At 37.8% G+C, this 26,493-nt stretch overlaps 1 protein-coding gene across 1 annotated transcript in view; it reads left to right on the top strand.

Moving 5' to 3' along the window:
* FLT1 (fms related receptor tyrosine kinase 1) overlaps positions 1 to 26,493 on the top strand; it is a 194,570-nt gene that overhangs the window by 76,002 nt on the left and 92,075 nt on the right. Inside the window, exons 11-12 of the mRNA XM_036744332.1 lie at positions 14,621 to 14,735; positions 23,270 to 23,378. Of these exons, the coding sequence (XP_036600227.1) occupies positions 14,621 to 14,735; positions 23,270 to 23,378 (224 nt within the window). The remainder of the gene's footprint in view (positions 1 to 14,620; positions 14,736 to 23,269; positions 23,379 to 26,493) is intronic.

Below are 26,493 nucleotides of genomic sequence, written 5' to 3'. Positions count from 1 at the left end.
CCTGTTTGCCAATGCCTCTTTGCCAATTTTCTGTGCCCAAGTGTGATTTGCCACTTTCCTGCTTTTCAGCTCTCCTCACATTGGTAGAGTGAGTCTGGTGAACAATTATTCCTGATGAATTAACTGTCTCCTGTAATTGCTATAAAAGATTTCATTGTGTCCTTTAAATAAAACAACAAAAAAGTCTGAGTCATGCAAATTCTATCTTGTATGAGTTGAATGGTGAACTTGCTGCCACGAATGATGTAGCTTCCCAGGACTGGGAACACTGGAACATAATGACATGAAATGTGGGAAGATGCATTAGAGATGGGGGACAAGATACTAGAATTCTGTGTATCACCAACTCTAACTTTATGCGGAGGGGGAGGAGTTGAGTGAATACCTTAGTATTGAATCAGTGAGCTAATTGCTAGGGAGAAGATATTTAGGCAATGTTTGCCTTTACCACATGAGGAAAATTATTTATAAAACTAAACAGAAAACATTGCGACTATTGAAGAGTATTATCTCCAGAAATATGGTGTTTAGGATGCAGTTTTGACACAACTTCACTACCCTGTTTGGGAAGGAAGTAGGATTTTATACATTTGAAAGATGAAAAAGGAGCAAGAAATTGTGTAAGCCTAATCATTATCTTGTTGGGCAGCCTCCATTATGACAGTTGACCTTGTGACCTTATTTCTGTCTAAACCGAGTGGGGAAAATGTGTCATCTCAGGCAAAAAACATATCGAATGCTAAACTAATAAGGAAATGCATAAGAACCCACTTATCCAGAATGTTTGAAAAGCACAATGTCGGGTGCAATATAACAAGCAACATATATTCAAAAAAACATCAACCAGTGACACCCCATAAATTAAACTTGATCTTGGCCAGAATATTGAAAACTGTCTACCTAAATCCTATTCTGTTTTATCTGTATACCATACAAGTAATCCTGGGTTCTCAAAGGCTATGCCAACAGAGAAATTAGAAAGACACTAAGCATTTCTAGGTAACGTTCTATATATTTGCTGCCCAAGGGCCCAACCTAATTGAGATCAGAGACCTTTCACTTGGTTGGTTAAACGGTGGTGAATTGTCTTGAAAACATAATACAAACTAATAATTATAGCTAACATTTAAATAGTGGTTTAAAGTTTGCAAAGATCTTTATGAATACTGTCTTATTTGATGCTTACAACAACCTTGGGAAGTAGGGACTAGTATTATCTCCATTTTACAGATGAGGAAACTGAGGTAGACAGAAGTTAAGTGACTTGCCCAGTGTCATATAGTTAGTGTCCAAGGAAGGATTTGAACATTAATTCTCATAGGCCATTTACCATGTCCTGGGGTTGTGAAATGAAATGAAATCATAGCTCTTTAGAACTAAGCATAGTTCAGGAGATTCATGAGTATTAACAACTCAAAAGCTACGATCTGCTTGCACCTTGTTGGATAAAAGGTGATAAATAAGCAAAATATTTCATTGAGTGGCTATTTTGGTTGTTTTTTTTTTTTTGATACTTCAGGCAGAGTTGGTCTTTGCAGGTCTCCATGTTCATAGGACTAAACGTCACTAGGGGCATAGCTTCGCATTTCAGAGGGGTCTGGTCTGACCTTGTCAGATCAGGTACCAGGTTCGTTTTGGTCATGGAAGGACTTTCAGATTAAAAAGTTTCCCCGCTCCATCCCTACATGTTAAAATCCTACCCATCTTGCAAATCCAAATGCAAGAGTTACTTCCTCTGTGGTACTGAGCCCTAATAGCCCAAAGCACTTTGTTTATAACTCTCTTAATGCACTTATATTCTCATTTTTGTTATGGTTATTTTGCGCCTATCATCCTCCTAACTAGACTTAAGCTCTTTAAAGGTGAGGACTATGTTTTATCCATCTTTGTATCCCTCGATAGATGCTTAATAAATGTTTGTCAGATCAAACTGAAGTGAAAAATTTCAGGAGAAGTACATCTACTCGAGAGGCCTAACCAGTGATTTGGGTCATTTTGGTCCAGGATGCCCAGGGCAATGAAGTAACCAAAAGACATTAAAATTGACCCAGACTCTTTAGTTTCTTCAGGACTAAGGACAGTTTGGGGTGGCCCCCCAAAATCACTATTGAGATAGACCCTCTGGGGAAAATACAGGCTGGATAAAACCCAGTCCAAACCCAAGGAGTTTGGCCGAAACCAGACCAGTTTCCGGAATGCAGTAAGTCAAAAGTAGTTGAACACACTGAATTTGACTTGTTTTGACACTTTTAACTAACAACACAGTCCTCTCCTTGTAATTTTTTTCAGCATGTGGGTGTGTTTGATGTCCTGTAGTAAAGCCTCATCCTCTCAATTTATTGCCAGGAATTACTGTCCTAGACCAGAGGTCAGAAAACCCTCAGTTCTGTAAAACATCAGCAAAGGTACTGAGTGCATGGAGTACTTTGAAGGACCCAGAGATGCTCCTATTCTTAGTTTAATTAGAAGGTACATTGGGATCACCTGAGGAGGGCTTTTTACAGACAAGAGAAAGTAAGAAGGTGGTTGGCATGTAACATTTGCTAGAAGTAAACCTATCCATTTGTTTTTTGATTGATCGTGGAGTGGAGAGACCGTTTAGCTGGAGGCATGAAAAAAATGGAGTAAGTGCACGGAAGCAGAGGGAGATATAGCAACGTGCAGCACGGAGGCGCCTTGACTCTGGATCTCCTCCCTTTGTTTAGTGATTGTGATATGTGGGATGTTCTCATGCTGGTGCCAGTCCAGACACACACAATGTAATGGTGTGAAGGCAGTGAGTAATCATGACATTGTCATATCAGACCCAGACTAGTATTGTTTCCCCGAATTTTATCACTATTACTTCCCCTATTAAATTTCATCTTGTTACTTTCCCACCACTACTCGATTTGCCTTCCTTATACAAAACAATCCAATTATGGCTTCCTGTTATCTACCGAATACAAGTCAGACTCCTTCACTTAGCATTCCATACCCACCCCTACTCCCGATCTGGTACCACTCTGTCTTTCCAGCCTTGTCTCATTTTTCATTTCTTTCTGACTTTCTTAAAAGCTAAACCATGCCTGGCACATAGTAAGCTCTTAAGTAAATGCTCATTCATTCATTCTCTATGCTTCATAGGCCATGTTGTTGACTTTTAGGCATACAATAGATGAGTATTTGCTGTCATCTCATTGGAATTCCCTTCCTGTCCAGAATGAGGATGGAATTAATTTCATTCTTCAGTGTTGTGGTGATAGTACATATTGGATCTGTACCAGAGCCAAACTCAGGCATTTTGTAATAATGGAGATGAAATAGTTATGGAACCTAGAAAAACTATCTCTAAATATATGATGGAAGGAGAACTTCCAAATAGAGTGCAGGAATCCTCAAATATAGCAATACCACCAATTGCCCATGGTTACAGCCCTACATATTGCTTTAAAAATCTTTGCTTTAAAAATCTTTGCTTTAAAGTTCTATAATAATCTCTTTGTATTCTAGTGTCAGGTCTGCGTCTTTGTTAAATGCCTACTATGTGCACGGCACAATACAACATAGGCTTATATGACCATACCTTTTCTTTGGATCCTTGACTACAAGAGATTTGTTGACAACACATCACTGGCCTTTGCTGCAGTTAACTCACTGATGTCTAACTGATTATTTTTGCTGAATCCGTCCTGTTGATGTTGGCATCAGTTTGCCCTGTTGTAATGCTTAATAGACAGTGTACTTTAGGCTCATACATTCCCTTGTTAACTTGCCACTTGGAGCTGGGGCTTCATGATAGGCCAGGGTTGCTGAGATATTGATGAGAAGCTTTCTGAGGCATTTTCGTTCCCTAGGACCTTCATGCTAAGCTCCCTGGGCATTTTAAATGCCACTCTATCATCCATGGCTTGTATAACTAGTGGGGGTTTGGTGTAGTCATTAAGTGGCCAGACCTGTCCTTATTTAGACATTCTTTAACCTGGAGTCCACGGATGTCCAGAGTGGGTAGATTTCAGGGAGTCCATGAATGTGGATGGGGAAAAGATTGCATTTTAATTTTCACTAACCTTGTATTTTACCATAGGTATTTAAAGCCATTCTTCTGAGAAGGGGTCCCTAGGCTTCCCCTGACTGCCAAAGGAGTCCATGACAAAAAAAAATGGGTTAGCCACTCTTGTCTTAGAGAGACTCTTTTATACCTGCAATAATCCAAAAATCTAAATTGACCATAGGTAAAATTGTGACATAGGGGAAATTTATTTTTGCTGTTTCGCAGTCTCTTTTCTCATGTACCCCACTCCACCCCCATCCCCAGCTATACATTTAATTCTGTTCCCAAATATCCGGTGCTCCTACTTCAATACTCTCTCAGGCTTGCCCTCCTAGTGAAGCACCCCATGCTCTCTTCAAAGGCCCATTGAAACTAATGTAATCTATGTCTATCTCCTTAGGCCCTGTGGCTCTTTTCTAAGCTACCTAAACTAATCAACTAAAACTATCCTAGCAGGTTAACCCTCTCATGTAGCATACATGTATTCTGACAGAGACTGTATTTTTACCCAGAGTAATTAAACTGGAGTTTTCAGGCACTGGAGCAGGTTGGTGTCTAAGAGAGCATATTCAAATCCCACTTCTTCCAAGAAGTCCTTCCTTATTAACTAGCTACTTGGGCCCACAATGATTTCTCTTTTTAAAATTTGACCTCCTGTGGCATTTGTTTATATTAGACAGCTAAACATTTACTTTCTCATATTGTTCTCTGGTTTTTTTCTATGAATCTATGACTTATCCTTCCAAAAAAATTGTAAGCAGGAATTATGTCTTGTACTTGTATTCTTATGTAATATGTGGGCTGTGAACACTTGTTGAAATGAATTGAAACACTTGCAGTGATCATGAGTTTAATGCTTGACACTCTCATTGAGCAATTAGAAAGCTGTTGCTATCAAGACAGAAAGAAGACTGTTTCCCTTACATCAGCATCGCTGTATATGTCTATACGTAAATACACATTTCATATATTGAAAATCCCCGTTTTATCACTTTGTCAAATAGAAACTGTTGTGATAAGTTTGTCCAAACACCTATAAGATGACCTTTTATTTTCAGGAATTTTTGTCACATTAATAGAGGTGTTACGGCCCTTGTGTTTGTAGAATAGGCAAGAGGTTATCAAATGGTCATTCATTCCTACTTTAGCCAGGTCTGAGATAAATAATTGTGTCTGATTACAAAACTGACACCTGGCATCCAGAGCTCTAAAGACAGAAGGTATGACAGGAGGAATATGTGACTGCCTTTTTCCATAAACTGTCCATGATGAAGAAGTCTGGTTTCATTCAGGGGGATAATGTTATATCCATATCTAGGCAGCTAACTAACTTGCTTCCCTTCCTTCTGGATAATTCCTTCTCTTTGTCCCTTATAGGCCATTCATGTTCCGCCATGCAAAGGTTACTTTCTTGGAGTTCAGTTAGCTCCATTTTATTTTTGCATTACAGGCTCAGGATTCATTGTAACCTGGCAAAGCTTGCCATAAGCAGTATTTAGAACACTTGCTCTGTGTAAAAAGAGCTAGGAAGAGAGAAGCTCTGAGATTTCTAGGGAGCTACCAGAGGGTTCTACGGCTCCTTTCACCACGAATCAAACCACAGCTCATATCACTACTCTTCTAGGACTTTTGGAAATTCTACCATCAGTAACACGTGTACTTGATTCAGTTTTTTCCCCTCTTTTTGTAGTGATAATGAGCTCTACTCTAAATCAGTAACTATATTTCAACAGAAAATATTGGAAGCCACGTGGGCAAGTTAAGCCTGAAGTCTTGAGCTGGAGAATGGTGGTCTTATTATGTCTTGTTTAGTGAAGACATTTTCTGTACAATTCTGTACAGTATTTATATACTGCTGGTGAAATTGTGGGTCATCCTTGGTGGGGGGAGGGGCAACGAGTCATTTTCCCAGTGACTTATGGGATAACCTTTATGTTTTACACTATTCATGGAATAAAGAGAAGAAACAACAATGCCATACTAATATGCCATGATGGGGATTTGCACAGCCTGCTTCTTGGAAACAGTCCAGTCCTGGGTGCACATGCCCATTTTTCAGATGATTAGGGTCTCCATTATTACCATACCATAGTTCAATAAGCTACTTTCTTTATCTTCAGAGATAGTTTAGGACTTGGATATAGTCACCCTAATCAAAATCATAATAGCATTTAAATAGTACTTCAAAGTTTCTGGGCTTTCCATATGTCATCTTACTTGATCTTCCAGAAGTTCAGAGAGGTAAATGTTCTTATTATTCTCATTTTATAGACGAGGAAACTGAAGCTGAGAGAGGTGGCCCGAATATTTGGCAAGATTCAAACTCAGGTGTTCCTAACTCCAGCACTTTATCCACTGTGATAACAATAAATTTCATATTAAGAATCCTTCTCGGAGGTGTTAAAGTAGTAATAGAGAGTGCTGCGGCCACTCCTATCATTGCCCTAAAGCTTAATCATTGCTGATTCGAAGTCTGTTTTTATCTTGTTCACTAACACCTTTCCTGGTTAGGACCAGTCCCCATTGTAACTAACAGCAATAACAAATCACATTTATAGAATGCTTTATGCTTCACAAAATGTGTTCCTCACAATAATCCTGTGAGGCAGGTATTGTGAGTATTACCATTTTTGTTTTACAAATGAAGAAACTAAGACTTACGTAGGTGAAGTAACTTGTCCTTGATCTCACAGTTAATAGGTGTCAGAGTCAGAATCCAAACTCAAGTCTTCTGATCCTGTGTCCAGGAATCCTCTGCCCCTCAAAGCACTAGGAAAAAAATGTGTTGCTCCTTATGTTTTGAGATTCAGGCCTACATTCTTCCAGTCTAAACATCACCCATACTTGATGAAAGACACACTGGCAATGACTCAGATTTTGAGAGGATAAAAGTAAATCCTTGAGACTGTTGAAGACTATGATAGAATCAAACAGAAGAGAAAAAAAGGAGGAAGGAAGGAAGGGTTGGGGAAGACAGGATCTTATTCTGAGTCTGAATGGGCTGGAAGGTTAACTGGAGCAGGAAGTTGTGCATGCCAAGAAGAACACGAAAACTGTTATCTAAACAGAGGTGGGTCAAGACCCACGGTCACCTCCACCATTGTCCAAAGAATGGAATCAAAAATGTTGATCCTTCAAAGCACCCTTAACTCCCCTGCCTTGTCCAGAGAAGACTTACTGTAGCTCTATAAGACACCCAAGAATCACAAGACCTCCCTTACTACACTGAAGTAGAAGTCACAGCTCCAGATTCTACGGTACAAGCCCAATTCTTATACTGACCACCCTGAAGTCCCAGAACTTTAGCTTAGAGCAAAAGAAATAAGATCTATTCTGGCCCAGCACTCCCCCCCCTAAATTTTCTCTCTACCTCCACAGCCTCCTCAGCTTTTCCCCACCACTACATCCTAGCACAGAGAGCATATGTTGTTTTATTTGTTTTTACAGAATGTAAGGGGGGAGATAGTTTCTTATAAGTTCTATTAATCTGATGGTTCAGATACATTGTCTTAGGCTTTCTGACACAATATCCACAGTAGCAAAGAAATGTTTATATCATGACCCTTCAATAGGCTAGCATGCTTTAACTCTATGAGCCACTGACAATCTGTCCATCTGGCAAGGTTCCAGTGGGTAGTTTGTTCTTTCTCCCTTTTTAAAAGGACATTTTACAGCCTTGATTTGATCTTTACTACTGTTGTAACCTTTTGTTTCCTGACTTGAAATGATTCAATATTCTTACAAACAGATTCTAATCACTTTAGCGCGTGCTGTAAAATCCCATTCAGGAGATAAGCGGAGTTCTCAAAACAGTCTCTCGGATTTCAGCATCCAAAGGAGAAAAAAAAAAGAGGGAGATTGTTCCCTATCTTTGGGCTTTCTAGATGTTCTCTGGATCTTCTTTAAAGAGGTTTCTTGTAGAAATGCATTTGAGATGAGAATAAAACAGATTAGCCTCACTCTAGAGTATTTTTACCCAAACTATGTTAGAAATAATGCAGACAAGAAACAAAAGACCCCAAAGAAAGAAAATATGGAAGCAAATGGAGGATTCTTCTGTTCTGTTGCTATCCCCCTCCCAAATGATGAAGTCCATCAGGAGGTAGTAAGAAACTCTACAGTTTTAGCATCAAAAGTTTTTCTTTAGGAATATTCTTTGGCATTGGGATCTACAGGTTTGTGCTTATTAAAGAGTTCTCTTATCTAAAGTGCATCTTTTCCTTAAAGTATAGCAATGGACTGTTTAGGGTTATTTTTTCCCACTGAATCACAGAACTTTAAAGCTGGAAGAGACAAGCTGCAGTTATCTAATTCAACCCATACTTGAAAGGAATTCTCACTTTAACATGCCCAACAAGTGGTCATTAGTCCCTTGTTGGATGCTAGTGTCTTTAGGGTCAGACTTATGACTAGACTGAATACAAATTATGTCAACATTTTCCTCCTGGGCTGAAATTATATTTGCAGTATGGGTACCTCCCATTTCACATAGGATCATAGACCACAGGATCACAAAACTAGAGCCAAAAGGGAACTGAGAAGTCATCTGGTTTACCCTCCTGATTTTACATGTAAGGAAAGTGACTTTTAGTTATAGTAAGGGATGACATTTTGATCCTTTGGGAATGAAAAATACTGCTTGGGATAGAATGAGATGAGGTCCTTAATTGCTTTGATAAATCTATAATCTCATCAGCATGGGTACTCTCCACCAAAAAAGTAATACAGATTGCAATACTTCTGTACCTCCTCATTCAATGTGATCCTTCTCCCTATTCTCCCATAAATCCTCCACAGATGGTTGATCCAACATGATGGGCCTCCAGATCTAGTCCTTGGGACCTTTCCACAGACAATTATTTAGAATGAAATATAAGGTGCTATCATCATATTCTGTTCAAGTCTTGGGCTCTTCAATACCTAAAGAACACATCTTTATTTTGTTGTTGGTTTTCTGATGGGAGATATAGAACACATTCAGAGTTGTACCAACAAAGACAGGTCATCATCACAAGATAGACATAATAATTTGCTTTTCATCATAACTGTACTCTTTCCATATAAAAAGCCATGGCATTTTAAATAGGTATCACAGAATCACAATATTTTAGATTTGGAAGGACCTTCCAGTCTAATCTATATCTAGACAAGAATTTCTTCTAAAATATCCCTGATAAGTGTGCATCCAGGCTCTGGTTGGATTCCTACACCAGAGAACAAATTACATCTTAAGACAGCTAGTCTTTGGACAACTCTAATTGTTGGGAAATGTCTCCTTAAATCAAGCCTAAATTTTGCGCTCTGAAGATTTTATTCCTGTATTGGCATAGCCTGTTCTACATATAGTTACTCTATAATTATACGTATATACATATATATATAATTAATAGATTTCTTTAAATTCTAAGATAACAATGTGACTAATTCTTTGATACTTAAATTCAATACATTATTTTAATTCATTTAATATAAGCCTATAAATGGTATGGCTTAAGGAAAAATGCAGAATATTTTATCTTTCTTAAGCACTTAAAAAAAAAAAGAATGCACTGGCTTCGGATTCCCCTTGGTCTCCACGAAATTGTTTGTATAGTTACTTTTCTTTCGTAGTTGCCACTGAGGCAACATTCTCCCTTTTAACACTTTTTTCATCATTCTTAAGTACAAAGCTTTCCACATTTTTCCCTACTTGAACATATAGTTAATTATAAGGAAACCATTGGTCTTGTCTACTACACTGGAACAAGTAATGATTTGTTTTAAGTATAAGAATATTAATTTCATTCTTTGATCTATTGATGTGCTAATCCAGAATAGCAGGTTGATTTTTAAGCATGTAAATGCTGATGAATTTAGCACTTAGTTATGAGGTAGAATTATTTGGTCTTATTTATGCAGGAGGCAAAGTAGCATAGTGGGCTCCACTTGACACGGAAGAACTAGATTGGAATCTCAGCTCAGGTATTTGTTAGCTATGCCATTAGTATGGACAAGTCTCTTAGCAGCTTAAATCTGCAGTTTTCTCATCTGTAAAATGGCAGTAATACTTGCACTATATACCTCATAGGGTTGTTGTAAAGAATATTAAAGCACCATGTAAATGTGAGTTATTATCACTTACAGTAAACACATGCTTACATTTAGACATGAGGTAGAGCTCTCAGAAGACTGATTTCTTTGGTAGAGTTTATTATTCCCACTTTTACCCTAACCCAAATAAACCAGTAGTAAAATTTAGTGGAAAAATGCTTAAGTAGAAAAGTTATGAATATCCTTTGGTTCTTGACAGCCAGATTTTGGCAGCTCTTATTTGTTGACCTGGAAGCAGCTGAGCTGAGGGAAGCTAGAAAGGGCTCATTACCAGGTTGGCCCAAGGCACTTACATGATGAGACAACTACAGAAATTATTATGGTAAAATTATGACAGAATTAAGCAAATGGGAGAAGTCAGGCAGGGTGGCCTGGGAAGTTGAAATAGTTCCTTTGTAGTGAGAGGGATTAGAAAAGGTGTCATGGGATAGCTGCTACTTGAGATCAATCTTAAAGGAAGAGGATGTCCGTAAGCAGATGTGATGGAGTCCCCCATGGGTCACAGACAGCTTATCTCCCTAACAGCATGTCTTGTTAGTGATAAAGATAATAACAGGGAATAGGGTCTAGACAGGTGTTTTCATTGGTATGAGGAATTCTCAGATAAAGAAACTCTTTACCAGTATAAGTTGGCACCTTCTCAACAATTGATAGTCATAGATTTGCCTACACCAGTACTATCAAACTCAAATAGAAATGGGGGCCACTAATCTGTACGTAAGGATCTATACAGGCTGCATATTGACTTCATTTTAAAATGTAATGTTATTTATGTTTTGCTGTGTTTTTATTTATTTTGTTAAATATTTCCCAATTACATTTTAATCTGGTTCTGGTCCTACTCAGAAGTGTTATGTATGAGCACAGTGTTTGATTCCTCTAACCTAGAGTATTGAGAGATTAAGGAATCTGCTCAGGGTAGTATGTGTTAGAGGCTCTCTATCCATTACACCAGGTTGCCTCTCACTTTAAAACAAAGATAACAATAGCTCCCATTTCTGTAGTGCTTTAAGTATTACACAGACTTATCCTCACAACAAAACCATGATGTAGATAGTATATTATTCTCCCTGTTTTTACAGATGAGGAACTCAGGCTTAGAGAATGTACATAGCTTTCCCAGATTTACACATGTAGTGTGCATCACAGCAAGAAATCAAAATCAAGCATTCAGACCCTGTCTAGCACTATTTCTACCACATCATATCATAAGTCGAAAGGGGCACTGGGCAAGATTATTTGTTTGTTATTTTATTATTATTTGGCTTTTTTAATTATTTGGCTCATCAGATTTCCCACCACTAATGAGAAGAAAAATCAATCCAAAGTATCTCCCCTCCTGAGAGTAGGTTAGTAGCATCCTGTTTATGAAAGATGACATTTTCCCCATTATGTATAGAAAGCAAAGTTTAGTGTTAAGCAACACCAAATGACATAGTCCACCAGAGGTCTCCAAATTGGAGTTCCATTTCTGATATGTCATTTACATGGTCCTATCTTCATGGGTTATGTGCATCTTTGGTTCCTTAATTTTCATTTATTTATATCAGACTTTAGCCTGAAACTTATTCATGTTTCAACTCTAGGCCATTCTCCAGAGATGACATGTAGTACACTCTTACCCCGGAAATTTTTTTCCTTTCAATAGTTATAAATACCCCCACACTATTGTACTTGGCATGCTGTATGCAAATGGAGGTAGGAGGTCTAAAACTCATTAGGAGAGGGAGAGAGCTGAGGAGTATATAGAGGACAGTGTAAAGCTAAAGTTGATAACAGTGGCCTTGTCCAGAATAGGCCATGGGATTTTCCTTATCTCACTTTGGCAGGAGGTGCGGTGAGCTTCCTGTGCGAAATCAGGAGCGTATGCTGCTTTCCTCTTGTTGTTTAGCTTCCTCCCCTCTACAAGACGGTTCCCAGCACCGTGATTATCTCTGCATCTTCAAACATGGCACAATCTACTTCCTTAAGAGCTTGATGTATTCTTAAGGTTCAGGCAAATTCCCTTCCCCCCTAAGTCTCTTTTCAAGTGCTGTTACTCAGCCAGTGCCCAAAATGGGATTCTATTTTTAAGGTTGAGCTTCCAACTTACCAAAAAGAAAAAAAAGTTCCTCAAATGGAAATACATAAAAACTTGAAAGTAAATAGCAACACAGGTCTTTATGGCTTGTTGATATAATCCTGGGCTTTTGAGTGAAACCCATCTACAATCTTTCATTGCCAAAGTCTATAGAAATAATGAGTGACTGTGTCAGAATGACTGGCTGAAAGAATGCAAGGAAGGAATGTATCTGAGGTCAAAGAGGCCTGAGTTGAGCCATATGAATCTGGACAGCAGGCCTCCTGTCATCCTTTGTGCTAGGGAACCTCCCAGTCTTATTTCACCCTAGTGTGTAGATTTGCATTTCCTGAAGACAAGGGGTGTGAGATTAATATCCACACCATTCACACTGTGCTGGGCATTAGAATAAAAATTAAAGGTCTCTTATTCCAAGCATAAGAATTTTTCAGTTATTGTAGATTTCAGCATCAAATGTTTCAAATTTTTTTTGAAGTTAAAGAAAAGTACAAGTTAAGGATGCTAACTACAAGAAGAGAGAAAAACACTAATATTGAGAGAAAAGGAGCAACATGATTTTTACATGCGTGGTTTTTTAAATTACTATTGAAAATGCTTCAAAGAGAATGGTGTTTAGTAAATAGCACTATTGCTTAGGAGGAAGTAAATTAAAAGCCTACTGAGATATTACAATTTTGGCAAGTATTAGTAATGTAAGAAGAATTGGGAATTGTATACAGAGTCTGAGAATTATTTTTGGACAATTACATGTAATATATATAAAATGCTTTCACTAAAACATTTTGTTAAAACGTTGGCTTTGTTCTTCAGCTGTGTTACTCATTAACTAATATACAAGATAACTTTTTTCTGTTTAGCTGAGTCATAGCTTCATTAATCGATCAATGGTTGAGAATATTTATATCATTTGTTTTTCCTTCATGCTATACTTAGAATATTTTTCATTACTTTTATACACTTCAATAGCATTTTGTCATTGCTTATATAATTTTTCACATGATGTCAGATTTGTGAATTTTTTCCCTATTTCAGTCCAGTCTTGTTTTTTTGATTCTTTCTAAGACCATACTGGTATACCTCATAACTATGTTCTGAAACACATTCTCAGGCTATGGACACGATTCCTCCAAGCACCACAAACAGTAGCACTGAGGGAAGCTCATTGTCTTTAGGGAATCATTTCCTTTTGGACTTTGTGCAGGACCCTCTGAGTAGTGTTGGAGAAAATTTTTATTGAGCCTATGGCTCTGGTGTTTTCTACAATATCAGTCAATGGAGCATCTCAAAGATGCTATCAAAGAATCTTGCACAATCTTAACGTATGCCTAAGAGATGCCTTATTGGAGGAGCACATTCAAAGTTATGTCTTATTTTACTGAGTCGAATGCTTTCTTGTCATCAATAGTAATAAACACAATGGGATCTTCTGTTTCCTATGCTTCTTCGTCAATTGGTTGTCTATGAAGATGTGGTCTATAGTAGAAAGTCATATATGAAAGCCTGCCTCCTCTTTCCCCATATTTTCATTAATTGTACATACTAGTTTTTAAAAAGCAAATAAGATTACATGGAACATTGGGGCTGAATGGTATCACTGAGGTCATCTGGTCCAACCCTTCATCCAAGACACTAAGGCTCAGCTGAAGTGATTTGCTAAGATACTCTAAAAGTTCAGAAGGATTTAACCAAAATTCACAAAAGTTCTATAGTCTTTGTTTCCATATTTACCTAATTACCCCCCCCAACAAAAAGAATTCTGTCTTCTGTTATAAAGTCAATTCCTTTTAGATATAAAGTGATCTTTTCTTTATTAACACAACTTCAAAGTTGTTGAGTTGTCTTGTTTATTCTTTTGTTAAAAAAGCATTTTCATATTAGCATCTTGGGGTCTAATTAGATACAAGATTTTTAGCTTTCTAGTTATCTATTTAACTTATCCTTGGTTGCAATTCTTAGTGTGGAGTTGGTGCATAGCAAATCAATCTTGCGGGTCAGTAAGATTTGGATTAAATTTTTGCCTCTGATATATATTAACTGCAAATCATTGAACCTTTCAGTGACATAGGCAAATCTCTAAGACTGTCCATTGAAAATTAGTTGCTGATCTGTGTTGGTGGAATATAGGACTCCACATCGGGAGTCCTTCTTACTGTGATGATATCAGAGATTCAGACAAAGCATCTTTGGTTGAATATTCAGTGTATGTGAAAGATGTACACAGCTGTCCAAATGTAGCTGTTTTTCTATACAGAGAATGGGGGAAAAGTTCTACACAAAATTTGCATCTTAGTTATTTAAACTCACTGATTCCCTCTCAGAACTGATATTGAAGATACCATGTATTACCCAGTGTTACTACAGCCCTGATGCTACTATAAAAAGCAGCATTTTTAATGACAGCCATTTTGTGCTTCCAGGTATGACTTTTGCTCTAACAATGACAGATCTTTCAACTTGGATGCTGACAGCAAAATTGGAAATAGAATCCAGACCATCACTCAACGTATGGCCGTAATAGAAGGCAAGAATAAGGTATTGTTTGTAAAATACAAAAACTATATCCTGTTTTATTACTTGTGAGACAATAACTTGGAGTCTCTGATTTATGAGAGTCAGGCATAATCCAAATATATAAAAGCCGTGATGTAGTCTAGGGATATATTTTAGACAAAGCATTGGTGATGTCTGAGTCGGTGAAGAGACCTTCTGGAACCTCTCTAGCTGACACACTCTCAAAAATGTTTATAATTCAAAGTAGTAAACTTACTACTCAAATGAAGAAAAGTGGAGAGGTCCTCTCATGTAGCAAAATGATACACATAAACAAGGCCTCCAAAGAGACGTAGTACAGATAATCGAGATTCTACTGAATATATTTGGATAACACCGAACAATTGGGTTGCATAAAATATTTTTCCCAAAATATTTTCATTCCATCTATGGTCAAGAACTTACTGGATTGAGAGCCATGAGCTGCCTCTGGCTGAGTGATTTAAATAGAGGATTGTATTCTACCCATCTCTGCAAGTTACTGCCTTCATGGCCTGGTAATGGTTAAGGTTCCTTCAGCCAGGCAAAATCCCAGAGAATCTCAGCTCTAGTGCCTTTCCCTGACAGAATAGAAGACTAACCTAGATACCCAATTTTGACCAGCATAGAAATAGTGATAGTTTAAGAAAGGGGGCAAATATATATATATATGTATATGTATTATGTATACACACACACACTATTTATAAAAGCTTGATAGTGGTCCACCGTGGATAAAACCAAAAAAGACCTGGGTTCAAGTGTTGCCTTTGATACATATGTCACTCTGAGCAAGTCATCCTTCAATGTGGCAGCTGGATGGCAAAGTAGATGTGCCAATGATAATAATAATAATAAGGATAACAACAACAGGAGTTATAGTTATGGAAGTCAGGATTTATAAAGTTTACAAAGTGCTTTGCATGTAATATCCTCATGAAAACCCTGTGAGATAGGGACTATTATTATCCCCAAGTTACTGATGAGGAAACTGAGACTAAGAAAGATGAAGTGACTTGCCCAGAATCCAAGTCCAATACTCTGTCCACTGTACCATCTAGTGACCTTCTCTGTTGGACTTGGAAGTTGATCTTGAGATCAAATCTTGCCTCAGATACTTACTAGCTGTGTGACCCTAGGCACGTCACTTAACATTTGCCTGCCTCAATTTACTCATCTGCAAAAATGGAGATAGTAATAATAGCACCTGCCTCACAGGGTTTTGAGAAGGTCCAACGAGATAACACATGGAAGCATTTTATGAACCTTAAAGTGCTTTATAAAATCCTAGCTATTCTTATTGTAGCTGTCATTACTTCATCTCTAAGTGTTCTAGCCAGCTCTCTATAAATTGCAGAGAGAGTTTAGTTTCCTATACTGGTCCCTATACTGGAAATCACAGGTCAAAACTCTATCCCTATTCACTTTATAAAACTATACTTTAATTTGGAGTAGCAACCATAAAGAGGTCAGCTAGCTGGCTCAGTGGATAAGAGCGCGGCCCTGGAGTCAGGAGGACCTGAGTTCAAATGTGACCTTGGACACTTACTAGCTTTGTGACCCTGGGCAAGTCATTTAACCCTGTTTGCCTCAATTTCTTCATCTGTAAAATGAACTGGAGAAGGAAATAACAAACCACTCCAGTATCTTTGCCACAGAAACCCCAAATAGGGTCACAGAGAATCTAAAACACTTCAACGGCAACTATAGATAAATATATGTTCTTATAATATGAGAGTATTTGTATTGCCTTTTCAGCTATGTTCTTTGTATGTAAAGTTGATGAAGGAGCTACTAATACTTCTCATGCTAGACTTTCCATAGTCATCTTAGCTGACTCTTAAAGTGGTTAAAATGGTGATGTCCTGTTCTCCTCAACCACATTCATTCACCCTTGTTCCTACAGTCTGTTTCATGAGATAGTTGTCAGGGCTTAAGGGAGCCAATGATGTAGCAGCAAATAATGAGCTCCAAGTTTGTGTTTTGCAATTCATTTACAATATGAACAAATTTCAATTATATCACTACCTAACACCCACCTATATGCAAGTCCTTCACTGGGCACCAGGAAAGAAAGAGAAAGAGGGAGTGAGGGAGGGAAGGAAGGAAAGAAGGAAGGAAGGGAAAGAAAGAGAGAAAGAGACAGAGAAAGAGAAAAGAAAGATTTTATGGTTATTAAATGTTAATGAGAGCATTTAAATAGAACACAAAAAGAGGGAAGGGAGTGGACAAGTACTATACTTCGATTTTAGTGCCACACTAAAAGGGAAAATTTGCTTTAAAATGTATTAACCACAAACATCATCATATGTATCACACTTCTACAAGAAGTATTTAGACCATAGTGAATGCTCATGTTCAGTTTCATTTTGTCCTTTCCCACGCATAATAAATAGTGTCTGCTCCTATTTTAAAAAGATTTTTTCAGTTTACCTTTATTTGTAGTACCAGTAATAATTGCTACTGAAACGCCATCTTTAAAGTGCCCTCTAGCATGACATCCCAAAAGACCCTCCTAGCTCTGAATCAGTGGTCCTAGGCCTTAGCACAATGCCTGTCACATCATAAATCTGTAATAGAAGATTCTTGACTGACTGACTATGATCCTTTCCAGAAAGTCTATTGGAACTGAGAATAGAAAAATTATTTTAGAATTCTTATGAGCGTAAATCAACATGTTATCTTTTAAAAAGTATTTCATTGCTGCCTTTTGTATTATAGTCATTTCCTAACTGTTCCCCACCTCACTGAACTTTCTTCTTAACATGTCATCTCTAAATAAATTTGTAAGGCTTGAAGATGAGAAGGGAGGAAGAAAAGGACCTGCTCACATTTCCCCTTGCAGGGTTGAAGAACTGTGGGTTCATTCTTATACGGGGTCTTGTGCTGTCCTCTGCCCATGGTGGCTAGCTGTACATACTCAAAAACTGTTGGCTGACTGATAGATAATTGATGATGCGACAGGTATATTCTGATATCATCTTCCAAAATCGATTGTGGCATATGTTGACAGCCACCCATTTTTAAAACTTGAGTTGAGAGCAGTGGCTTTCTTTCAATGACTCTTCTTTCTAAAGAGGACTTATATGTATACCTAAGTCAAGAATCAGTGCTTTGATCAGGGTAGGAATTCCCTGTCCCAAAGGAGGGATCCACTGACACAAATAGTCACGGAGAGTTCCTGAGGATCAGAGAAGTTCAGCGACTTGCCCACATTTCCCCAGCTAATAAGGTGTACTGGAACCCAGGAGTTCTAACTCCAATGCCATGCCATATCTCAAGTATCTACATAGCATGTACGGTGGATACAATAATGTGGACTCCTACTTCTATATCACTTTAAGGTTTACAACACCCTTTCCTTCTAACAGCCCTATGAAGCAGGTTGTACCATGCAACTCTCTTTTATCAATATGAGAAAGAGGAAAAGAAGCAAATAAGCATTTATTAAGTATCTTGTTCTAAGCACCATCCTAGCCACTTAACAAATATTATCTCATTTGATCCTCACAATAACCCAGGAAGGTAGGTGCTATTATGACCCCCATTTTACAGCTGAGGGAACTGAGGCAGGCAGCAGTCAAGTGGCTTGGCCAGGGTCACATAGCTAGTAAATGTCCGAGGCTAGATTGGTACCCATTAGCACACAGCAACTGTACAGCAGCTGAATGATACAACTACCCCAGTGAATTCCTGAGAGATCTCAGGGACTTTCTTTTCTTTCTTTCTTTCTTTTTTTAAGTAAGCAAGGAAGGGTTTTCAGGGTAATAAAATCCAATTTCCTTCTTGAATGGATTTGGCCAAGACTTGTAAAAAGTGAGTCATCGGTTGGAGCCGCTAAAAGGCCAATGGGGAGTTTCAGACTCTATTGGTTGGAAGCTGCCAGATTATTGGGTTTGTAGAAGTAGAACAGAGTAGGAAAGAGAAGGAACCCTGACTTCAGATAGTTAAAAGAACACAGGAAATGTGTTCTATGTTATTAATTCTGCGAGACAGCAAAACTGTGACAACTACACTGTTTAACAACATTTCCGTTGAAACTGTTTCGAAGGCACCTTTAAGAAACTTGAGTACTTCAAAGGAATAAATACATGACATAAGCAATAATACTTAATCACAAAGTTACTGCTTGGGTGACTCAGTTCCCACACCCAGCAGAACTTTAATTCTCACGTTCTACTTTCCCATCAATTGACAAAAATGTGCCTCCCTATGTTAATTTTAGATTCTTCCTTGACCTTTGAATGTCTACTTTTATTCCTCTCAAGCACTTAAAAAGGAAAATGTATTAGTAGCAGTCTAAGATTAAAATCACTGTTTTATTTATAGATATTTTTAAGCCAATACTGGAAATGAGCCTGAATTAGAGCTTTGGCCTATCTAGTCTGTCCCATCAGGACCATTCCATGTTGCATAATTCACCAACATAGAGTGAAAAATTCTCATTTTACACTACCTGGCTAAAATGTTCACGTGTGTTTCTGGAACCTAAAAAATAACTCTTGAAGATGAACTTGAAGAACTTGTCACTTTTCTGTACCCTTAAGGTACCAACATAATGTGATTTAGAAGAATTTATAGAGTCATTCCAAAAAGTGAATTCTGATATTTTGAAAAATGAATCTACTGGGACTTTAAATTGAAGCATGCCAAAAACCCCAGCCAAAAACCTGTATATGACATATTCAGCAGCCAAATTAACCAAAAAATATAATCACTATAGATGCATATTGTTTCCATTTATTTGCATGTCTGTTGCCTGGACATCATGCTTTTTTAGCGGTAGAGGGTGAAGGTCTTTTCTACATAGTGCTCAAAGCTTTGGAAGCACCTAGTAGTTTAAGTGAAAGAATAGCAATGTAGGTTGGATTAGAAACACCACAGATTTAGGCTTCTAGCTTTATTTGAGTAATTATCCTTTGTCCTTTCCTTTTTACCTTTCTCCAATAGGTACCTGATTTTTCATGCAGTTATGGAAGAAAAAGTGACAGGATTAGAACAAATAATACATAAAACCAGAAATCTTGGTATTTTCTTTTGAGACACGTTGTAAAAACATTAAGGAGTGGTGTGATTTCAAATTTATGTGGAATAAACCCTTTTATACATTTTTCCTTTAAAATATTAATTTTGCCTATGATATGCCCACTGCGATATTATTTTTACTCATTTCTTACATCAGCAGGCCTTAGGTCTGAATATCAAAGGACTATTGGCCATTTAATTCATAAGACTCTTGCTTTAGGCCGTACATACAGTCCTAGAATGAAACTAAATTTATATAATAGTTATCAATTCACCTTCCAATTCAGGCAAGATAAAATTACAAACTGACGTTTGAGTTTCCCCTGTCTAACTATATAAATTTTTGGTTTTAGCTATCAACATATTGAAAATACTTTTAAGGGGGAAAGCTATACATGTGAAAAATTCTGGTTTTCTAGAAGTGAGAAATTCATGGAGAAAGATTCTGTTATGTAATGAGTTACTTTGACTAAACAAAGTGTTTAAATTTTATTTTAAGCACATTCTATTATAATTTTTATTTATTAAATATTCATTAATGCATTTACTTTTTTGCCAGTGAAAATGGCAGCATAAATACAAAACAAGGAAGGAAACCATTGTCTTTGCGTGCCACAATCTTTAGTCCTTGTAGGTTTTCGTCATTAATTAAGGACTAATTCATCAGGGAAGAATTGATATAAATAATAGAGATTACTATGAGAATCATGTTATGAGCCTCAGTCATTTTTCTATCTGGATGCTCCACACAAGTTAACTCAATTGTAAATCAGCTGTAGCCCCTACCAATCTCCCCCTTACTGGGTATAACTTCATTCATTTGATGGGTACCACTGTTTCATCGTTTCAAAGTGGAGGCTGATAGCCAATGGTACAATAAGGTAAGGAAGGTGGTATAGTGCCTTCAGTGGAGTAGGAGGAGCCCCCCAGGTGAAAAGGGAGCAAGGAAGAGAGGCTGGATGTTCATGCTGAGCTAAATTTAGAGGTTTTTTGACTCCTTATGTGACTGTGGTTCATTTCACTTTTATGAACCTCAGTTGCCTTGACTAAAAAAGTAGGATCCTGACCTGTCTTTGGTAAAGTTACCCAAAAATGGTTATCAAGTGCTTTGGTCAACTTTTGATTATATGCTTTCATTTTGTGGCATGGTAGGTAGGCAGTGAGATGGCACAGTAGATAGAGAGCTGGCCCTGGAGTCAGGAAAACCTGAGTTCAAATCTGGCCTCAGATATTTACTAGCAGTGTGACCCTGGACAAGTCACTTAACCTTGTTTGCTCCAGTTTCTTTGTCTGTAAAATGAGCTGGAGAAGGACATGGCAAACCACTCCAATATCTTTGCCAAGAAAACTCCAACTGAAGTTACGAAGAGTTGAACATGACTGAACAACAACAACAATTTTTATTCCCATGTTGACTTCAGCCCATTAATTAGAATCATGGCTTATTTCTAAAAATCACTTATTAATTATTTATTGTTAATTTTACAAGCATTTATTAGTTTTTCCCATTACCTCCCTCACATTGAACAATTTTTTAAGTTAAATAAAATCCTTCACAGCAAATACACATAATGTAGCCAAACATATCCGCATATTGACTGTAGAAATCATAAAATTTTAAAACTATAGCAAAAGGGGATATCTTTTATTAAATTTAGGGATAAATTGCATCAGGTTGGATTATTCTTATTTTTGAGGTGATGGGATTATGCTATTAAATGCACTTTCTTGTTTTTCCTTTGAAAGAGGTAAGGGATATCACTTAGTTGAAGTGTACTTCACCATATAGGGGAAAGCCTCTGAAACTCAGCGTTCAGTTAGGCTTACTCATACTCACTGACTGAGAATGAACCCAGAATAAGGGAAGGCAGTGAGAGGAGAATAGCAATGATTTTTCTTGATTCTTTTGTTCTCTGTCTCTTGAAAATACCCTGATAAAAAATAAATAATCAGAAGAAGGAAGACATTTGAGCCCTCCTTCACATTCTCCCCTTATTCTTGTAGCCTTTGCCCAGTTGCTTTATCCTGATTCTGTTTCTTGGTAAATTAGGATGCACTAAGAACAAAAAACATATGCATTCCCAACCCTACCTCTTCCTGCAAATTCTAGGAACAAATTGCTTTTGTCTTTAGTTTGTAGAACAAACTATAAAATACTGTTTTTATCTTTATTATTAATGAATAATAATCAGAAAATTGGGGGGCAGATATCATATTCTTTTTTCTGCCCCAATGTTTGAACTACTTACTAATTATATAGGTTCAGCAGCTTGGGAAATGCTTTGAGACATTTGGCCTATAAGGGTAGTAGGCTCTAAAATTCTGTAATTATATTGAAAACAGATATATAGATACATATACACACATATATGTATATTTGTATATATATGCATATATGTGTGTATCCTAATAGCCTGAGACTATCAGTGTAGCCTTATAAGCTTACTGAACTTACAATGACTTGGGGAAACTGGTTTTAACTTGAAAGTTTTTTGAAAAATTTCAATAAACATTCCTTTCAGTGATTCCAAAACCAAATAATCTTGCTTTGGACCTTTCATACTTGTGTATATGTGTTGGGCACCTATTCATTCTCAATACTGAATTGCATTTAAGAAATACCAATAATTATCTTTTTTATCTAAATAATCTTTTAAGGTTTTCCTGAAAGAAGGCATTCATACCAATCTTCAAACACTACAGACTTTGGTTAATACGCCTCTTTTTTTAAAATACAATTTTTAGAAAGTACTCACAAATACATAAAAGTAAACTGTTAGTTTCTTGACTTCTCGTACTTATTTCTTCAGTCCTATCACTGACCCGAGCAGCTGGAGTGAAAACATATGAAATTTCATTGTCCATTTCATTTTAACCACAACTTCTTAGAATCTCCATTTTTAGATTAGGAAGCTCAGGAAATCAGAGGTTGTCATTTACTAAAGACCACATGGCAATCTTGGTGGTGAGTTTCATTGTTTTCATTCTGGGATACAGCCCTTTGAGATAGCTCATCATTCTCTTTGAGCGTATTATAAATAAAACAGTTCAGGAGATTGTATACCCCACCTTTGGCTCACCTGGTATATCCACACCAAGACTGGTGAGCAGAGCGAGCCTGAGCAAGCATGTGATCTAGGGGTCAGCCAGCCAAACACACATCCATGCCCCCCTTCCTCTCATTGATCGTTGCACCAGGGTGGGACGTGCATTCCTTCACCTCAGGCTTTATGGCATGTGATTATGACTCCAGCAGCATGAGACAAATAAGCATGAATTGCTCATTCGATGTGGATGGAGAGGCTGCTAGTCTCTTGAGAAACTGTTTTCCTGTTATTTTTCCATTATTTCTGGGACTCTGCAAGGAGATGGCCTTCCGATAATCGCTACTGCACTACCTTTTTGCTGAATGAATGGAACAACAGAATCGTGTCGGTAGTCAGGGAGCCCTTTGGGAGTATTCACACAACTTCTTGTGCTAACGCCAGCTAAAGTGACCGTGTCTTTTACAGATTGCAAGCACTCTGGTCGTGGCTGACTCTAGAGCTTCTGGCATCTATAGCTGTGTGGCTTCAAATAAAGTCGGACATGTGGAAAGAAACATTAGCTTTTATGTCACAGGTAAGCTACAGTTACTCCACCATCAAAGGTGGCCTTCAAACCTCCACCTTCACTCTGCCTCCGGTACTTTCTTCAATCATGGGTCTAAATTGGATTTAAGAAATCCAGTGCCACGTCATGTCATTCATACATCATCATACTTGGAAACGGATGGTCATACTTTGAGTACCTTCATCCTGGGGGTCAGCCTAGGAACTGCCTAGGAAACTGGTTGGGGAACACAATTTTACCTAAGAATAATTATGTCACTGAGTCATTTAGCTAAAATCAAGTGAAGAATTATTTCTTAGAATTCTCTTCTCCAACATAAAACAGTAATAAGTCATTTAATGGTGTGGTCTTCTAATTAGGAAACTAATGGTTCCTTTGCCAGTAATAGAGGTGGTAGATTTGAGCACTGCACTTGGAGCCAGGAGGCCTGGATTTAAATGCTACTTTAGACATTTTTTTTATATATGTGATTGTGAGAAAGTCACTTAAGCTCTCAAATCCTTGATTTGCTTATCTATAAAATAGGGATAATAATGCTACCTACCTCACACACAAACCTTAAAGTGATATGCAAATGGTATTTATTTTTGATAAATGACTTCTGCCTCTGATACTATTTCTCCACATTTTGTGGAATCAATATCACCTGTAGGTATCTGGATTTAGGATTTCTAAATCAGATTTAATTCACAGTTTAAAAGGAATGAAATGTGATTTTATTTCTTAGACACCAAGAGTGTTTTAGGGTATTCCTGGACATAGGAGATATCTTGTATTCATCAAAAAAAATGATGGTTTCTGCAAATTTTATATTGCCCAAGCTCTACAAATTGCCCTCTCTATGCAACTCTCCTGGCACAGGAAGGATGTAAGAAGCTCAGAGTATAAAAACAATTGCCCTACTCCACCCCCTACCCCTCCCAAGAAAAATCTGAGGAAGTCTGGGCAGCGTGCCAGCTCTCTGGAAACTTCACACTATACATACTCTGCAGAGTAAGTTATGAACAGGGTGTCTTCAGTTTCTCCAGAATGATCCTATTCCCAGATACACATAGGTAGTAGGGTTGTATGGGAGGCCACCTCATAAGCTAACTCAGTGTCAGAGAAGCTGCTTCATGGGAAACATCAGAGAATAGAAGAGCATTGAACTTTAGAGTTTAAAAGGTAATTTGTTATTTTTCAGTCATTTTTAGTTGTGTCTGACTCTTCATGACACATTTGGGGTTTCCTTGGCAAAGATACTGGAATGGTTTACCATTTCCTTCTCTAGCTCATTTTATAGATGAGGAACTGAGGCAAACAGGGTTAAGTGACTTGCCCAGGATCACACAGCTAGTAAGTGTCTGAGGCTGGGTTTGAACTCAAGAAGATGAGTCTTCCTGGCACTCTATCCACTGTGCTACCTAGCTGCCCTAAAGGGTACTTTAGAGAGCATCTGCCCAAGTGTTCTTAAACTGAGGTTTATAGACTTTTAAAAAATATTTTGATAACTATTTCAATTTAACTGGTTCCCCTTGTAGTCTTATGTATTTTATTGCATATGTTTAAAAGCATGATTCTGAGAAAGGGTCCATAGGCTTTGCCAGATTGCCAAGCGGGTCCAGGACCCAAAAGAGATTAGGAATCCCTGATCTAATCTACCATCCTCATTCTACAGATTAGGAAAGTGAGGCAAAGCTGGACTATAGCCCAATTTATAGCCTCTCAGATTAATGAAGAGAAGTCTGAGACACATTTACTTTCTGGCCATTCTAGTCAGCAAAATACAAGCATGGTGTTCATTCCAAGTGAGTGGAGGAAGGAAGTTCCTTCCAAATACCTTTGTGGATAAACCTGAGATGACTTAGGCTGATGCAGCTTGAAGGTTGTGTTGAGTCCTTTGCCTGGACACAAAACAAATCATTTCCATAAGGGACAGCCTGGTATGTGTTGGGCACCACACAGCAGGGACGACGAGATAAATGAGTGACATGGTCCTTGCCTTCAAGAAGCTGTAGTTTGTGGGTGTGAATATTTTACTTTCTCCTCACTCTTTAAATGGGTTCCTGGGTTATCAGGTCTTTAAGCCTGTCCTGCCCAGTTTTTAGTTGTTATTTTGCTCAAAGAAGAGTCCAAGCTGAGAAAAACTGAAGTTCTCTTAAGCTCAGGAAGAATTCTTCCCACTTCCCTCCAGTCTCACCTCAGAATCAGTCACAGAGTTAGAAAAGAAATTAGGGGCCATTCATCTAGTCCAGCCCAAACCTGAAAAAGAACCCTGCCTCCAATTTGCCTGATTTGTGGTTATCTAACCTTTAAGATCCCCAGTGAGGGGAAGACTCTTGAGGCAGCCCATTCTGTTCTATTAAACTTCTGTAAGGAAGTTTTTCTTCCCATCAAACCTCAATTTGTGCCTCCGAAATTTTTACCCTTTCTTCCTCTGGGATAAAACGAAACTATTCCAATCTTTCTTCCATAGTTTTCAAATAAAGTCTTGTAGACACCTCTCACATTTGTCTCTTAGTCTTCCCTTTTCCATCGCTAGTTCCTATTCTAATCCTTACAGTATTGCCTAGTTAAGATCCATGGCAAGAATTGATAACTGTCCTACCTCCAGTGGCTTTCTTATTGAAAGGAATTTTAAGAACACTAGTGTAAAAGGACCTTTTGAAATCTATAGCCACCTTTCTTGCAACACTTTCCTTTACCAGTGAAATCTAGTTTGTGTTACTCCCTTCCTTAAAACTCCAGTATGACTCAGAGTTGCCTTCCAAATCAAAGAAAATGATTGATTATAACTCATATGTATAGAGCATCTTCCTCACAACAAGGTAGTGATGTTTCTAGTAATAGTACCTTTATTTGACAGCTGAGGAGATTGAGGTTTATCAGAAAGGCTGAGTGACTTCCATTATCACACAACTAGTAGATGTTAGTCAATCCTTAAATATAGGTCATCTGGTCTTATGTTTAATATTCTTTGTAGCTCTCTGCCATAGGTTTTAGGGTCTTTTGCCTGTACAGTCCAAAAGAATCCTCTACCAATTCAACCTCTCCCTCCCCACCTCATCTAAATACCCTGAACTCTGGTAGATCAGCTTATAGGTACTAATGAAACCTGCTAAAAAAAAAAAAAGCCTTACCTATG

This window comes from Trichosurus vulpecula, chromosome 2 (genome assembly GCF_011100635.1).
Source record: "Trichosurus vulpecula isolate mTriVul1 chromosome 2, mTriVul1.pri, whole genome shotgun sequence".
Taxonomy (NCBI): Eukaryota; Metazoa; Chordata; class Mammalia; order Diprotodontia; family Phalangeridae; genus Trichosurus; species Trichosurus vulpecula.
Note: the sequence above shows the minus strand (reverse complement) of the source record. Positions and strands in the feature narration are given on the sequence as shown.